The sequence below is a fragment of the Petaurus breviceps genome, unplaced genomic scaffold (genome assembly GCF_028583685.1).
Source record: "Petaurus breviceps papuanus isolate PSGF00001 unplaced genomic scaffold, PetGlider_PUasm1.0 140, whole genome shotgun sequence".
Taxonomy (NCBI): Eukaryota; Metazoa; Chordata; class Mammalia; order Diprotodontia; family Petauridae; genus Petaurus; species Petaurus breviceps.
In genome coordinates this window covers 19,615,550-19,633,190 of record NW_027185698.1, presented here as the reverse complement: position 1 = coordinate 19,633,190, position 17,641 = coordinate 19,615,550, and the positions used below count along the sequence as shown (strand labels likewise).

General features: G+C 39.0%; 1 protein-coding gene across 3 annotated transcripts in view; it reads right to left on the bottom strand.

The window, feature by feature from the left end:
- ADGRA3 (adhesion G protein-coupled receptor A3) overlaps positions 1-15,830 on the bottom strand; it is a 154,558-nt gene extending 138,728 nt beyond the window's left edge. For 2 of the 3 annotated variants that reach the window (XM_069069086.1, XM_069069087.1), the window contains exon 1: positions 15,532-15,830. In XM_069069086.1, the coding sequence (XP_068925187.1) occupies positions 15,532-15,815 (284 nt within the window). In that variant the 5' untranslated portion in view covers positions 15,816-15,830. Of the gene's footprint in view, positions 1-15,025; positions 15,262-15,531 lie in introns of those variants that run through there. The other variant, XM_069069088.1, reaches the window with a different exon arrangement.
- Positions 15,831-17,641: the final 1,811 nt, after the last annotated feature.

Genomic DNA, 17,641 nt, shown 5'->3' with positions numbered 1-17,641 from the left:
TAGTATTTATTAACCAACCCATATTATGTAGAGCATCACACATCTGTAAGCTACAACCAGTTCAACTTACAGATCTAACCAATATATTAGGAACAATATATGCTATCTATCTTTTTTAGCTACAGAAGAATTCACTGATATCTTATTACTAAAAATCAATCATTTCTCAAATTACGGCTATAAATTTTTATAGAATTGTTTTCCACTAATCTTTTATCATAAAATTAAGAAATATATTCCTCTGAACAAAACTTTGGTCTCCAAGAACACTAAAATCCCACTTAAAATGCAGCAAATAATCTAAAAGGATATTTTAAAGGAACTGAAAAACGTTATGAGAAGATGTTAACTAAAATTAGAATATAAAAATTAAAAATATTAAAAGTTGGGATCTCTCTATGAAGAAAGTGATGCCAAATTATGCTTTATGAGATCATAAGATCATAGATGTGTAGGTAGAAGTGTCCTCAGGAGTCACCTAGTCCAATTCCCTCACTTTACAAGATGAGGAAACAAAGGGACAGCAAGATTAGTCCATTTGTTCAAGCTCACACAGTGACAGAGCCAGAATTTTGAACCTAGGTTCCCTGGCTTTAAAACAACACAATTTTCTTCTACTGTGACACACTGTCTTTCTCTGCTAGAAGAACATGTCTTAGTATTATTGTTTCAAAGTAAAAATTAGTATCTTTTTTGCTTTCAGAGTCAGTGACTATAGGTGAATGACATTTCCTTTACAGTTATGGCACTGAGGTTTATGTGGTCTAGGGAACATATATATACAAGCTATCTGGCAATTACCAGGCTGCTTACAATCTAAGGCTACAGGTTACAGATTGGTCCAAGATCTTCAATAGTGAAATAAGTTTTCGCATTGAGTTCCCTACGCTAAGGAAATCAGATCTCAACAACAACAAAAAAAAGAAGTTTTAACTCTAAATCTGATCCCAAAAGAGAGGTTAGTTGGTGCCCTCTTTTATTAAGTTTGTGAAGCATGGGTAGCCCTGCAAATATGGATCATAACTAAAAGGAGGTCAGAGGCCTTCAGGTATATCTTAACACTAACTCACAGCAATATATGCTGCTTATCTTACATTTATTTTCTCTAATAGTATATCATTATGACTCCACATCTATCAAAAGAATCAGTATATAAGCATAATTCATTTTCTTGCATTTTATTTTACTGTGCTTCACAGATATTGTAGAATTTTGGGGTTTGTTTTTGCAAACTGAAGGTTTAAGGAAAGCCTGCATTGAGCAAGTCTATAAACACCATTTTTCCAATAGCTTGTGTTCACATCATTTCTCTCCACCACATTTTGGTCATTCTCACAATATTTGAAACTTTTTCATTATTATTATATCTAATGGTGATCTGTGATCAATTATCTTTGACATAACTATTATAATTGTTTTGGGGCACCACAATCTAAGTCCCATATAAAACAGCATACCTAATAAATGTATGTGTTCTGACTATACCAACCAGCTTTTCTCCTTTCTGTCTGTCTCTCTCCCCCTCTCCTCAGGCCTCCCTATTCCCTAAAACATAACAATATTGAAAATGGATCAATTACGATGGTCCCTAAGTGTTTAAGTGAAAGGATGAGTCAATCAATGAGACAAACGTCATTGTTGTCTTATTTTAAAAAATTGCCACAGCCACCCCAACCTTCAGTAACCACCACCCTGACCAGTCAGCAGCCATCAACATCAAGGAAAGACCCTACATGAGCAAAAATATTACAACTCACTGAATACCTAAGATAATTGTTAGTAATAAAGTATTTTTAAGGTACATATTTTTTTTCAACATAATACTCACACACTTAATAGTACAGAACAGTGTAAACATGAGTTTTATATGCACTGGAAAAAAAATCATGTGACTCACTTTATCACAATATTTGCTTTATTGAAGAGGATCTGGAAGAGAACCCACAATATATCCAAGGTATTTTATAACAAATAGAATGGTTATTAACCAACTTTGTTTAAAATACTTAAGTTATTAAATAAAAATATTTGTACTAAACCTTACAAATGTTAGCCAAACAAAACCAATTTCTTCCAAAGAGGACTAATGTTGTCTTTAAATTTTGACTTAAATTATCTGTCTCCTTCTTCCCTTTTCCCCCATGATTCCAATATAGTTCTATAATACATTAAACAGATTTGTTAACACTTCCCTTTCTTATTCTTATTCATAAAATGTAGAACACAGTTAATTAATAAAGGTGAGGCAGGAAATACATAATAACAAGGAAATGGAGGTCCAGTATGCTCCACTTCTAACCCAGTTTTGCTCTAAAGGAAGTGTAATGGCTCAGAGAATATCATCAAGAATTTACTATCAGCTAAACCTCAGTTTTAGCTTCATCACAGTCAAGCACAGTATGATGACAGGACATCGGGGGAACACAAATGCCACATGTCACATGTTTTTCTGCCTAACGGTCTGGAGAAGAATAAGTAAAACACATACTCCTCCAACGCCCCCCCAAAAAGGGATACACCCAAGGCCCTAAACCACTGAAACCAACTACACTGTTGTAACCATGCTGTGCAGTCAAGTCCACAAGTCTCTCCTCCTCTTACTCTCTTTTCATACATAATCTCTCTGCCACTACATAACTGTGTCACCCACAATCCTAATGGTCTGCTCTTTATCCTTAAATACCTCGGAATCTACTATAACTATCCTATAGCAAGATTCTGGTCAAATACCACTGCCCAAATGCAAACAGAATATGCTCCCTCATATTTATCACAATGGAGTTCTTTGTTTAAGCAGTAAGAACTGTGCAACTATAATGAGGTTAAAATTCCAACTATAACAATCTATGAATAGTCAAGTTGTATTTCGACATTAATAAGGAAAGTACTTTTCTACCAATTAGCACATAAGTATTTATAGTCACATATCACTGGACCTTTCAAATTCCAAATTTTAATTTCCAAAAGATTTTAGTATTTCTCATTTCAAATAGTCAAATACATCAAAAGATAAAATAATATAGAGCAATAATCCATTAGCTATTGCTGTAATCAGCAATAATCCTTCCAAATTTCAATATACTTAATTTTTCTTAATTTAATGGTTCTTCCAACATGATGCAAAAAAATCCTCTCTCAGCTGTTTCTAGTTCTCCACAGACCATGTGAAAAAATTATAAACCCTGTCCATTTACTGTAATTTATAGTTTAAGCTGATAACAGGCTATCATGAACTAATTTTGAAGTAAAATTGTATCTGATAAAACTCAGAAAAAGGTCAAGCTATACAAATGTTGACAGTTTAAGAAAAACAGTCTGCAATAAATACTATGTACACAATAAGCATAGAAATGAAAACAGAAGACAAGTCTTTTCTTATCATGTAAACACCATTAAAAAAGGCAAATCTTTTATTATTTCTATACTTAGCATAGAGTAGTGAGGTCACTGACTGTAGATGTAATAAAGGCTGATGTTATCAAAATAAAGGCAGCATGTTATCAAATGGTCAGTCTTGATTGATTTGCATGCCTGACATTTATAATTTAATGATAACTGATGTTCATAACAACAGCCTACAAACTTAATATGAGTCAACATTGTGAAAGGACAGCCAAGAAGGCTAAAGCAAACTTGGATGACACCGAAGGCAAAGTTTCCAGGAATAAGGAGGTAAAAATTCCACTGAACTCTGACCTGGTCAAACTCCACCTGGAGTATTGTGCTCAGATCAGGGCATCACAGTTTAGGAAGATCATTTATTGCTAAGTTTCTGAGCATCCAAAGGAGGAAACCAAGATAATAAGGAGCTTGGGTTGAGGCAGCATGAAGGATGGAAGAAATGAAGACATTTAGCCTGGAAAAAAGAAGACTCCTGGGGGACATGACAGCTATTTTTGAGGTCTTTGAAGAAAATCCTTAAGACCACTTTAAGTTGTAGTAGGCACTCTTCAGGCAAGAGTTGCACTAGTTGGCTGCATGAGGTCCCTTACGATCATAAAATTCTCCATTTCTATGATATAATGAACCTGAGATTCTACAAGATCTTCAAGTGTTTTCAGAATAAAATATTGAATTATTTTCAGTGCAGTTTTGATTTAACATCAAACATACTTAACATATATATTATCCTAACTTTTTTGAAAATTGATCACCTATTTTATCTAACATATTAGACTATTTAGCTGCCCAGAACACCTTGACCACACTAGATAACAAAAAGTGTGCAACCTCATAAACTAACATTACTGCTTTATTTAAATAATTCTGAGGTGCCTTCCAGCTCTAGAACTATGACCTCATAAACAGCTTAACTGTTATGATTACTCCCTCAAGTAAACAAAGATTGCAGCCATCTCCATGACTGCTCATCCTGTGTGATTTTTAATCATTCCCATCCCCATTTATGTATTATGTATAGGGCTTTATTTTTTAAATCCTCAGGAGTACCAGTATATCATTTGATTTATCTATATGTTCTATCACATTCATGTTAATAACCAAAGAACTTATTTTTCCAGCCATATATGTCATGCTTATATTCTTCATGATATTTCTAACTTAATAGTCACCTTAGTGACACCAGCTCTGTAAACTGCTTTAACCTACCCTATCTTCTGAATTAATCTTTGAGTTTTCTGCAATGTTAATTCTTCAGAAATTCTTGTATTCTATGATTTGCAGCCCAATAAAAGCATGCTGATGTTAAAGAAATATTTATTAACATCATGACTGATACCCTGGAATAAGTCTAGAATTAAAAAAAAAGATTCCTGATAGATTATTGAGGTTCTCAAAATATTTCTTTTTGTGGGTCACAATATACTAATTGTACTTTGCCCACAGCCACAACAAAACCTCCTCATTTAAATCAACCATAATACAAAAAGATAATCAAATCATCATTCACACTGAAAAACACAGTAGATTAAAAAAACACATTACCCAGAGCATGATATATAGCCAGGCAGGCAACCTGATGCAATTATTACAAATATACCAAAACTGGATAGAGAATTGACGAGAGGAATAAAACAAATTTGGTTTCCATTCTCAAATTTTAGCAATGTTTTCAGTGTAAACAGAATTTAAACATCTTAAAGGGAGGCAACTATGAAAAAATACTTAATTTTTCAGCAGGCGCATAGTTTGTTACAACACACACAGTATTCCATGACAATCATACATCATAACTTGAAGTTCAACGATTCCCCAGTTGACTGGCATTTCCCCAATTTCCAATTCTTGCCACCATGAAAAAAAATTGCTATGAATAGTTTTACACATATATATGTCTCTCTGTCTCTGTCTCTCCCCTCCCCTCTCTTCCCCCCCCCTTTTTTTTATCTCTTTTGAGACACAGACCTAAAAGTAGTATTTCTAGATCATAGGGTATTCAAGGGTTTTACAGCACTTTGGGTATAGTTCCAAATTGTTCTCCAGAATGACTGCATCAGTTCATAACTCCACCGACAATTCATTCCCCTAATAGTGTTTAATTATAAAGTCTTTGAATGGATAGCACCGGATGCCTACCCCCAAATAAGGTGATCTGCTTTGGTATGCAATACCACACACACAGACACAGACACACACCAACACAGATAGACAGACAGACACACACACGCACACATACAGGGTGCTCAGTCAATTCAGTTTTATACACTGAGGAGTGTGGAAGAATGGGGAACAAAGGGCTAGTCATAACTTTTTTATATTTTTCCCAAGACTGTTGCATAAACATATATTTTATTCAATGAAACAAAATTCAATTCAAAGTCAACAAAAGGGAGACTGGTTATCCCCACGCCTAAACCATTCTCCTGCCTCATCTTCATCTCCCGGTTTCCCTGGTTTCTTTCAAGTCCCCGATAAAAAATCCAATCTTCCACAGGAAGATCTCCAGAATACAATTTCCAGAAACTTCTTAATTCTAGTGCCTTTCCTCTTTTAACTATTCCCTATTAATCCTATATATAGTTTGCTGCCTTCTCATAAGATTGTGACCTCCTTGAGGGCCAGGACTGTCTTTTGCCTTTTCTTATATCATCATTGCTTAGTACAGTTCCTGGCACATAGTAGATGATGAATAAATGCTTAATGACTGACTGTCATAATGAAGATTTTTGTCTCTTAAAATAAGCAGTGAGCAACATCAGTTAGTTCCCTCCTATGTAAAGAACATTTTTTCTAAAAGCTAGCAATACCAAGTGGCATTAAGAGCCTGCCCTTCTCACAAAGCTTGCAACTACCTCCTAACACAGGCCTTCTATTCAAGCAGAACATAAACAGGCATTGGTGTGCCCTTATGAAGACTGTTAAAACTGTATTTATCTTTGTATTACTGTTCCTAGAGAGGCTTTGTAACATGTGACTTTACAGCACCAAAAAAAAAAACCAACATATGTACATGCCATGCTGGGTTAGGGTTAGAGTCAAAGGGTTATTTTATGGTACTTTCTGGCATTAAAAAAAATAAGTCTTTCTTAAATAACAAATTTTTTTTCACTGAAATTCTGCTCTCATTTCAGATTATAGATGACCCTGGATGTCCAAAAGTTATGTCATCAAAGTACAAATTCTAGCAAATCCAATCAATTAAAGTAAAAAGCATTTTGGAGTACAGGTTCTATAATGTTCAAAGACTAGGCTAGCTAACTTCACCATGAGGCCAGTTCCATGGTAAGTTTTCTGGACAGAGTAACTCTAACTTCATTGCTTAGACTATAAGCTATATTGCTACACTGACAAAAATCTCAGGTCCTTTATTTTTTTTTTAAGTAAAAAAGAGTTTATATTTTATCCCAAATGCAACAACAAATCATTGTCACTTACCAAGTACAAATAAAGGAGTGATATGGTCATCCCTGTGCTCAAAGAACCAAGGAAGAGAAGAAAGACCAATTAGGAGGCCATTCCTGAACTAAGAGAGTGGTGGCATTAGTAGTAAGAAAAGAATAGATGTGAGTAACTGACTAGATACGTGGGACAGGGAAGAGAGCAATATGAGGATAATGACAAAAACTAAAATCCTGGGGGATGGAAAGAATGATGCTATCTTCAATAAATATAGAAAAGTTCAGAAAGGCCCTGAATTTGGGAGGAGAGAGGGAAGATAAGTCTTTTGGAGATAAAGAATGTGGGGTACATGTGAGACACTATAAATTGCCTTCTTAAATTGAAGATCTGAACACAATGTTGTCTAACCATGGCAAAGTACAGCAGGATTATCACCTCCAAATGTTCTAGCAAGCTAAACTAAGAGGCCAGTAATATTCCATTAACTTTTTTTTGGATGTTTATATTATTTGCTAATATAGAACATGCAGCTACTGAAATTGCATCTTTTTTTCATATAAAGTATTTCTCAGTCACACCTCCCCCCCATCCTGTACTTGGGAATCAAATGTATAAATGTAAAGACTTACCACTTACCTCTATTAAATTTCATCTTATTTAAGATGCTCCAGGGAGGTAGGTGGCAAAGTGAATAAAGCATGGCCCTGGAGTCAGGAGGATCTGAGTTCAAATCTGACCTGAGACACTTAACATTTAATAGCTTTGTGACCTTGGGCAAGTTACTTAACCCCAACTGCGCTGCCTTCTCCCCTCCAAAAAGACAAACACACACACACACACACACACACACACACACACACACACGATGTTCCACCATTCTGGCCATCAAAATTTTTTTGGATTTTATCATCCACAGTGTTAGCCACCCTTTAAAGTTCAGTTTCATTAATTAATTATTAACATAAGCATTAACAAATATTTGTTAGTCATTACTGTGTGTTAATTTCGGTGCTAGGAATATAAAAAAAGAACCATTTAGAGATGTTCAAATGTCATCTACGTGTCAAATACGTTAGCTATGCTTTATATCTAAGTACAAGACCAAGGAAAGCTGCCTGGGACAGTTCTTTAGAGACTACTAAACATTAGTAGAAATTAGTTCTTTAGAGACTAATGGCAATTCTTTGGGCTCAGTCATTCAAACAGTTCTGAATCTAACTGAATATGAAATGGTCCACATCTTTCCATTCTGCCCACAAGGTTAGCATGAGAGAGATTGTCAAATTACTTGCTGAACCTTTAGGTATGCTATGTCTATGGCTTTTTCCTAACCTGCCAGTATAATAAACATATTAAGAAAGGAAAATTTTTATTAACATTATCCATTTCTAATGAAGACATGCTAACATTAAAATTAAAATGGTTTTAAGACAAGTAACTTTTCATTTTTGTCTTTGTATCATCAGTATCTAGGCACAGTGCCTGTACAAAATAGGCTTAATCAAAGTTTACTGAATTACTGAATTAGAGCTAAAATTATGTTTTGAATGGGATCTTTCAGTGTAACTTACTGGTATGCTGAAATTTAAGTGATCAAAAAATATACCACTTAGTTGGTATGAAAGATAGTTTCTGTTTTTTTCTTCACTATCGCTGAATATGTCCTCACTTCATTTGGGGGGAGAAAAGGTGGGAAGGGAGTAAACTAACTCTATTTCATGAATTCCCATGAATCTCAAGGGGTCTTAACTTCTTTGTGTCACGGATCTCTCTGGCAGTCTATGAACCCCTTCTCAGAAAAAGGTTTTTAACTGCATAAAATACAAAGGTGCCACACCAATCAATCTACCAAAAAATTACTTTACAGAGCTAGAAAAAATAGTAACAAAATTCATTTGGAAGAACAAAAGGTCCTTTTTCAATATCAAGGGAATATCAAGGGAGTTAATGAAAAGAAATGCTAGGGAAGGTGCCCTAGCCATAACAGATTTTAAGCTGTATTGTAAAGCAGCAGTCAACAAAACTACTTGGTACTGGCTGAGGAATAGAGTACTGGATCAATGGAATAGATTAGGTACCCGAGACTCAGCAATGACTATAGTAATCTACTGTTTGATAAACACAAAGACCCCAGTTTTTGGGATAAGAACTCACTATTTGACAAAAACTGCTGGGAAAGCTGGAATGTAGTATGGCAGAAACTGGGCATAGACCATTATCTAACATAGTATATCAAAATCAAGTCGAAATGGGTGCACAATCTAGGTATAAAGGCTGATAAAGGCAATCTGGGAGAGCAAGAGACCAAGTTTACCTGTCAGATTTATGGAGAAGGGAAGATTTTATGACCAAATAAGAGAGAGCATTATAAAATGCAAAATGGATGATTTTGATTACATTAAATTGAAAAGTTTCTGTACAAATAAAGGCAATGAATGTAACCAAGATTAAGAAGGAAGTAGAAAATTGGGAAAGAATTTTTATAACTAATGTCTCTGAAAAAGGCCTCATTTCTAAAATATACAGAGAACTGAGTCAAATCTATAAGAATATAAGTCATTCCCCAACCGATAAATGGTCAAAGGATATGAACAGGCAGTTTTCAGGGGATGAAATTAAAGATATATCTATAAGCATACGAAAAAAATGCTCTAAATCACTACTGATTATGCCCAAAGGGCTATAATTAAGTGCATACCCTTTGACCCAGCAATACCACTTCTAGGGTTGTATCCCAAAGAGATCATAGAAGTGAGAAGAGGACCCATATGTACAAAAATATTTATAGCAGCTCTTTTTGTGGTGGTAAAGAATTGGAAATCAAGGGGATGCCCATCAATTGGGGAATGGCTGAACAAGTTACGGTATATGAATGTAATGGAATACTATTGTGCTATAAGAAATAAGGAGCAGACAGACTTCATAATAACCTGGAGAGACTTATATAAACTGATGTTGAGTGAGAAGAGCAAAACCAGGAGAAATTTGTACACAATTACAGACACAAAGTATGTATGATGACTAACTATGATAGACCGGGCTCCTCTCAGCAATGTAAGGTTATATGACAACTCCAAAAGACTCATGATGGAAAGAGATAATGCACATCCAGAAAAAGAACTACAGAGTCTGAATGCAAACTGAAGCAAATTACTTGCTCTCTTTCTTTCTGTTTTGTTTTGTTTCCTCTTTCCCATTGTTCATTCCATTGGTTATAATCCTTCCTTATAACCTAATGCTATATCTGATTGCATGCCTGCCATGGGGGGGGGGGGGGGGGGGGGGGGGGGAAGGAGGGGGAGAAAATTTGAAATTCAAGGGATTGTGGAACTGAATGCTGTAAACTAAAAGTAAATAAATTCATTTTTTAAAAAATACAAAGGAAACCAATTACACTGAAATAAAACTTTTTTCCACAAAAACAAATTCAAGAATCTTTGATCTAAGATACATCATTTACACTTAAAAATTTCTCTATTTAAGATATTTTAAAATCAAGAAAATGAAGCAACTACATATAGGCCACCAACTTTATTTGACTTAGAAATGGACAGTCTTGACTCTTCCATCTCTGTAACAACTAGAATAATAAACACTTAAAACAGATTGACAAGTGCTGGGTTAGAGGTAAATAGGTATATTATGCACTGTTGGAGGAGTTGTGAATTGAATTTTTTTTTAAAGCAGTTTGGAAACTTAAAAAGTAAATTTGGAAGACGACCTTTTTTAAAAAGTCATTTAGGCAGAAAAGCTTAATCTGGCATAGCTGAACCTTTTTTTTAATATGCTGATAATTTATTTCAGTAATTGACTTTTTTTTGTAATCCCATGTATTTATGCTTTAAGAACATTATCTGAAATTTCCAAAATTTTTATCAAACTGTCAAAGAGGTCAATAATACCAAAAAGTAAAGAAACTCTGCATAAATACCCTTTGATCTAGCTAAGCCAAATGCCAAAGAGATCAAAGAAAGAGAAAAAGGTCCCATATGTGCAAAATTTTTTTCTGAAAGTTCTTTTTTTTTTTTAGCTGCAAAGAACCAGAAACTAAGGAGATGCCCATTAATTGGGAAATGACTGAACAAATTAAGGAATAAGAATGGAACAGAGAGCAGTATTGTGCTGCAAAAAATGATGAAAGAGACATTATCCGAGAAACTGGGAAGACTTGTATGAACTGATTTAAAAAATGAAATATGCATATACATGAGAAAAATTATAAAATAACATTGTTAAAACAACAACAACAAACTAGAGGGCAACAAGGTGGCACAGTGAATAGAGTGCCAACTCTGGAGTCAAGAGGACCTGAGTTCAAATTTGACGTCAGACACTTACTAGCTATGTGACCTGGGGCAAATCACTTAACTTTGTTTGCCTCATTTTCCCCCAATCTGTGAAATGAATCTGAGAAGGAAATGACAAACCATTCCAGTATCTTTGCAAGAAAACCCCAGATGGGGGCAGCTAGGTGGAGCAGTAAAGCACTGGCCCTGGAGTCAGGAGTACTTGAGTTCAAATTCAGACTCAAGCACCTAACACTTACTAGCTTTGTGACCTTGGGCAAGTCACCTAACCCCAAATGCCCTGCCTTCCCCCCTCCAAAAATTAAAAACAAACCAAATGGGGTCACAAAGAGTCAGACAAAACTAATCAACATATTAAAAAAAAAGACTTTAAAACTCTGATCAATAGAATGATTAAGCATGATTACAGATAATTGATGATGAATGCTCTCTGCTATATGCAGAAGAGAAGTACATATTTTGGACCTGGCCCGTGGGAATTTGTTGTGCTTGAAGAGGAAAAGTTTTTGTTTTTATTTTTCTTTCTCACTGCAGCACAGAGGAAGAGGGAAAGAATAAAAGAAAAATTTAAACATCTAAAAGAGAACATAGCAATTAGGGAAAAAATCACAAGCAGTATTATTACTAAAACAAAACTAGTATAATGAATGCAAAGCACTATGCAAACCCTAAAGCATTATATGAATGTAATTATTACTATTATTAGTAATGCATAGGCCTACTTTCTCATTTTTATAAAATATGATGACAAAATATATCTCTTAGTAAGAAGGTGATGGTCTATGGGAACAAAATATATTCAGTAAATGTGTTAACTGATTTTGCGTAACTTTTTTTTCATTCTAAGAGTAGGTTAAATTAGGGTGGTATATGTTAAAAACAAATAAACAAACATCAATAAGACTATTTTTGAAGAACAAAGAGAAAACCACCCAAGTTACATATTGAAAAAAATAAATTTTCTGCAGGATATATCAACTACATTTCAGTCCTTCCAGAAAGTAAAAGCACAAACACATTTACTAGGAATTTATCTGAACAAGGTGGCCTTAAATTTAAATTTTTCAGACAAATGAAGACAAAATCTGAATCAGAGTAAATGAAGCCAGTTCAGAACAAAAATTTTTCAAAAACACCTAAGCGTTCTTCCCATGGTAAGAACAATTTGAGTAAGCTAACACTTCTCCAATACTGGACTGCTCTGGAGCTGACTCGTAAGACTGGGTTCATCCCCATGTCATTACACCAAAGATTTTGAGTGCAAAGATTCTGGCCATAAATCACTATCACTAAATAAATAGTGAAATAGAATAATTAAATTCTTTGTTCTTAAAGTTATTTACCCATTTATGTGCCCCCAAAGACTAGGAAATAACAATCAACCTAAAAGTATTTATTAAATTTAAGTATTTATTATGTACCAAGCACTGTAGTTTAAACTTTGTTTAGATTAACTCAAATAGAAATATAAACTACTTATAAGAAAATAACACTAATTATATTTATTCGTAATTCAGAGATGCGCACTCAGATGGAATATTCACATGAAACCCCCCCTTTTTTTTTATTTCACAGTGGTTTACTTGCCTGGGGTGTTTTACAGTAACTCAATTCAACAAGCCCTTATTAAGCATTTACAATGTGATAGGCACTGCATTAGGAATACAAAGACAATTTTAAAAACATTCTTTGTGCTCAAGGAGCTAATAGTTGGGGGGGGGGGGGGGGAGGGAAGAGGCAGATCCCGAAGGACAAAACACATATAGATATATATAAAGTATATAAATATGAATATAAAGTAACTGAGGAGGGTGTTAATAACTGCGGGAATTAGGAAAGCCTCCACTAAGACATGGTACTAAAGATCCTTAAAGGAAGTTTGACATTCTTAGATGCATTCCAACCATGTGGTACTTTTTTCTTAATTATACCAACTAAGATAAGTTAGTAAAGTTAGCATACTTTGTCAAAAGTCTCACAATCCATCCACTTCTAGCCAATATCCTGTAGGAATAATTACAGTTCCTTCTCTGCACAGAGGTGGTAGATTATAGGTGCAGATGCGGCACACACTGTCAAACAGCACCTTTCTTTCATTTGTTTCACTAAATTTAATTTCTCTGTTACAAGAGACCATTCTATGGGGGACAGTCATTGAGAAATGAATTATGTTTAAAAAGAGAAAAAAAAAACAGATTTTTTAAAAATAAGTTTACCTATAATTTGGGTTTAATCTTGAAGGACTATGACATATGCATAACTATAATAAAAAATAATAAATTCCTTAGAGAGGTGCAAGAGAGGAAGAGGGAAGTCAGGAAAGGTGATCGCTAAGCAGTCAAAGAAAACAGAATTTTAGGTGGGTTTTAAATAATGAGAAGGAATTTAAGGGGCTTGATAGTGAGGAGAGTGGATATTTCAGATAAATAAAAAAAGTGACATGCCCATAAAACTGGAATGAAGAATGGTCTATATTGTATGGCACAGCTTGGGTGACATTAGAGGGCCTTCAAAGCCAGGCTTGGAGTCTCAAGTTTAGATAACCAACAGGGAGCCAGGGAAAGAAAGAAGCATTTATTAAGTACCCACCACATGCCAGGCCCTGTGCTAAGTTCTTGAAAAATATGACCTCACTCCATCCTCCCGAAAACCCTGGGAGACAGGTGCTATTAGTCTCCATGTTACCGATGAGGAAACTGAGGCAGAGAGAATTGCCTAGGATCACACACCAAGTCTTCCTGACTCCAAACCCACCACATTCTACCCACTTCAGCACACAGCCCTTGAAAGGTCTTGAACATAAGAATGACATGACCAGATCTATGAAAAAGGAAGATTAGTCTGGCAGCAGTAGAAGGATAGAGTAGAGACCAATGGACCTTTTTTAAGATCACTGTAGCAATTAATTGGTGAAAAGTCAGTTTAGTCATTTTTAGTCAAGAACCCTTACTAATTAAGCTTATGGCAAGAAAAAGAGACAAAAGATTTACAGATGTAGCTTATTAGATAACACTTTTCCAAATATGGAATACTGCCTATGAGTGGTACCTCCTTAAAAAAAATAGAGGAATAGGTTTTAGCATAAAGGTAAGATTTGTAGGTACTAGAAGGACACCCAGGTAGATGTGTCCTACCAGCCAGGTAGGTCTGAAGCTCAATCAATCAACCAAATAGCACCTAGTCTGGAGACAGACAACTGGGAAGTTATCTGCCTACAAGTGATAATTAAGATACCCAAACTACAGCTTATTGAAGTGGGGGTGGGGGGAGTAAGCAGAGACAGGACAGCTAGGTGAGGCAGTGGATAGAGTTACAGACCTGGCATGAGGGAGACTCATTTTCTTAAATTCAAATCTGGTCTCAGATACTTCCTAGCTGTGTGACCCAGGGCAACTCATTTAACCCTGTCTGCCTTAGTCTCCTCATTTGTAAAATGACTTAGAGAAGGAAATGGAAAGCCACTCCAATATCTTTGCCAAGAAAACCCCGAAGGGGGTCTTGAAAAGTCAGACATTACTGAAAACGACTGAACAAAAAGCAGAGCTGACCATCCTGAAGAACACAAGTCTTACTTTGGGTTGGAGAAACCACTGGAAACAAAGGAGCAATTAGAGAAAGTAAGAGAACTAGGAGAAGTCTGTCTGAAGCCAGAATGGAAAAGAACATACAGAAAGGGTACAGAGAAATAAAGAGGAGGCTGTTAAAAGTGCCAAATGCTGGAGAGAGGTCAAGAGAATTTGGGGGGTGGGAGAGTTTAAAAAAACACACATCGGAATAGTTTCAGTACAGTGACAGAGAGAGAAGTAAAGACTGCACGGGGTTGGGAAGGAATAGGGAAACACAAAGTGGGGGCAGCCATTTCATAGATTAGAAAAGTAAAAATTGCATAAACGGGGTAGTTAGCATCCCATTTTTCATACGGTAAGGGCAGATTTGTCTCCAGAGCCACCGTCCAGTCTCCAAAAGCAGCTTGTTGGAACGCCCGGCACATCCTGAAACTTTGCACGCTCAGACCCCGACCGGGCTTCCACTTTCCCAAGCGCTGGCTTCCTGGGTTTGGGCGAGGAGCTCTCTCCCGGGCTAGGACCAACTCAGAAAACGCTGGCTTTTGTCTGGTGTTTAGATCTGACAACTGTTAGCGCAGAGAACGCACGGAGAGAACCCGCGGAAACTTGGCAAAGGGGCCGGGGAGAAGACGATCAGTTTCCAATACTCGGGTCTGTCCGGGGGGCAGAGCCCACAGAGCAGGGGGGCTGCCACCAGCACACACCCACCCCGCCGACCAGGAGCGCAGGCTGGTTTAGACAAAAGGCACCTTGTTGCTGGCAGAGCAGTTACTTTTCCAAGTTGCGCTGCCCTGGGTTGGGGGGGGGGGGGTTCTCCTCCTTCTTCCCTCCTCCCTCCACCTCTCCCTCGGGATACTCACAAAGTTACCGTCCGGTTGGGCAGCGTGTCCGGCGGCAGGACTTGCGCCAGGTCCAGGCTGCTGCACACCACCTTCCCCTCCGGGGCCGCGGCGGCCGCGGCTCCTCCAGCCGGGGACTTGACGGCGCCCTTGGGCCGTCCGTCGTGCTTGCAGCCCGGGGGCAGAGCGGCGGCGCCCGGGCCGCTCTCCCACAGGGCTATCCAGAGCAGCCAGCCGAGCAGCAGGCGGCGCCGGCGGCGGCCAGGGCAGCGTCGCTCGCCCGCGGGGCCGCCCGGCCGCTTCATGCTCGGGGCGAGGCGAGGGGAGGCCGCGCGGAGGGAGGGCCGGACGGAGGGAGGGACTGCCGGGCCGGGCCTGGCGCGCAGGAGGGAGGACGGGCGGCCAGGGGGAGTCAGCGCCGGGGCTGCCCGCGGGCTGGCGGCAGCGCCCGGATCCTCATGGCGGCGGGGAGCAGGCGGAGGCGCCGAGGAGGAAGAGGAGGCGCAGGAGGGCGAGCGCCCCCCATGCTCCTTTGTCCAGGCGGCCCGCCGAGCGCGTCCCCTGGGCTCCCCCTCACGGGAGCCCCCGGGTCATGGCCGGCAGGATCGCTCGCTGCGCGCCTTTAAATCCCGGCTGGGGGCCGCCTCCGCCGCCGTCTCCTCCTCCTCCGGACATGGCCCGGGGACTCAGCTACCGCGGCGGCAGCGGCGGCTCCTCCCCCCGACCGCCTTCTTTCCCTCCCCCTCGGACCGTCCGCGGCTCGAGAAGGAGGCGGTGGTGGGAGAGCGACGCGGCGGCCTGGGCAGGGGCTCGGGGGGCGAAGGCGGGGCAGCGGACCCCCGCCGGTGGGGGAGGGGCGGACACGGACTCTGTAGGCGCTGGGCGCGAGGTCCGGGGCGAGCACGAGGACTGAGTGGAGGGGAGGGGGAGGGGAAAGGAAAGGGCGGAGGTGGGGAGAAGAGAGGGAGAAAGTTCCAGTCGGTACTCTGGCGGCCTCGGCGGCTCCCCGATTCTCCCCAGCCTCAGGTTCTCCCTCCTGCTCCGACCCGCCAGACAAAGCCTCCCAAAGTGTGTGCACCCGGTGCCCAGGGAGGGCGGGTGTGTGAGGTGCGAGCCCGGAGCTTGCAAAGGGTATAGAGTTTTGTGAACAACCGAGAGAACGAAAACGGGCATGGGAAAAACCAAACTTCACACACACGTCTCTCCCTCAGGGCTCTCACTTGGCTTGCTTCCAGTGACAACCGGATTTCGTGCCTCCTCTTACTTGGGAAACAGCCCCAGGCTCCTCATCCCCAAACTCCTCCCCTTCTTTTCCTTAGAATGACGAGGCTCCCCTTAGGACCTTCCTGGGCCCCAGCTCCATCCCCCGACCCAGCAGTAATACTTCAAGACCTCACACCCCAGAGCTGCAACTCTTAGGAAGAGCTCTCTTAATAGTCTTGGAACTTTACTTAGGTCCCCAGTTCGTTCATTTGAACTGGGAAGAAAGCCTGAAACCAGCAACCCACAGGCATTTTTAAATTGGTTGGTCCAGCTAGCTCCTTCACCCCAAGGCCTCTTGGGGAGCATTGCTGAGAATCCTGATTTATCTAACCACCAAGTTTAGACTAGATGCCCTGAATTTTACGTGGAGATTTCATTTCCCCATTATTGTAATAACAGCAGCAGCAGCAGCAGTTTACAGTTAGATAGTTAAAACTTCCTAACTTTTTTTAATTTACTAAGTGTTTTATAAGCCTTAGCTAATTTGATCCTCACAAGCAACCCTGTGAGGTAGGTTGTGCAAATAATCCCTTTTACTAATACGGAAAGAGGTTCAAAGAGGTTGTGACTTCAGTATAGTCACACAACCAGAAGCCAGGATGCCAACCCAGATCTTCTGCCTCTAAGTGTTGTACTGGTCCTACTACACCATTCAACAAATATTTATTAAAGATCTACTTACTGTACAACAACGTACTAGATACTGGAGAATACCAAGTCAGGAGATCAAGAAGCCAAGGGCCAAGCACTTAATTCAGCACATACAGAAAGAATTCGCCTCCCTTCAAAGAGCCTCTATTCTAACTTAGGAAGACAGCATATTAAAAGAAGCATGAAAAGGGGTTGTAGTTTTGGAAACTTGGATTGT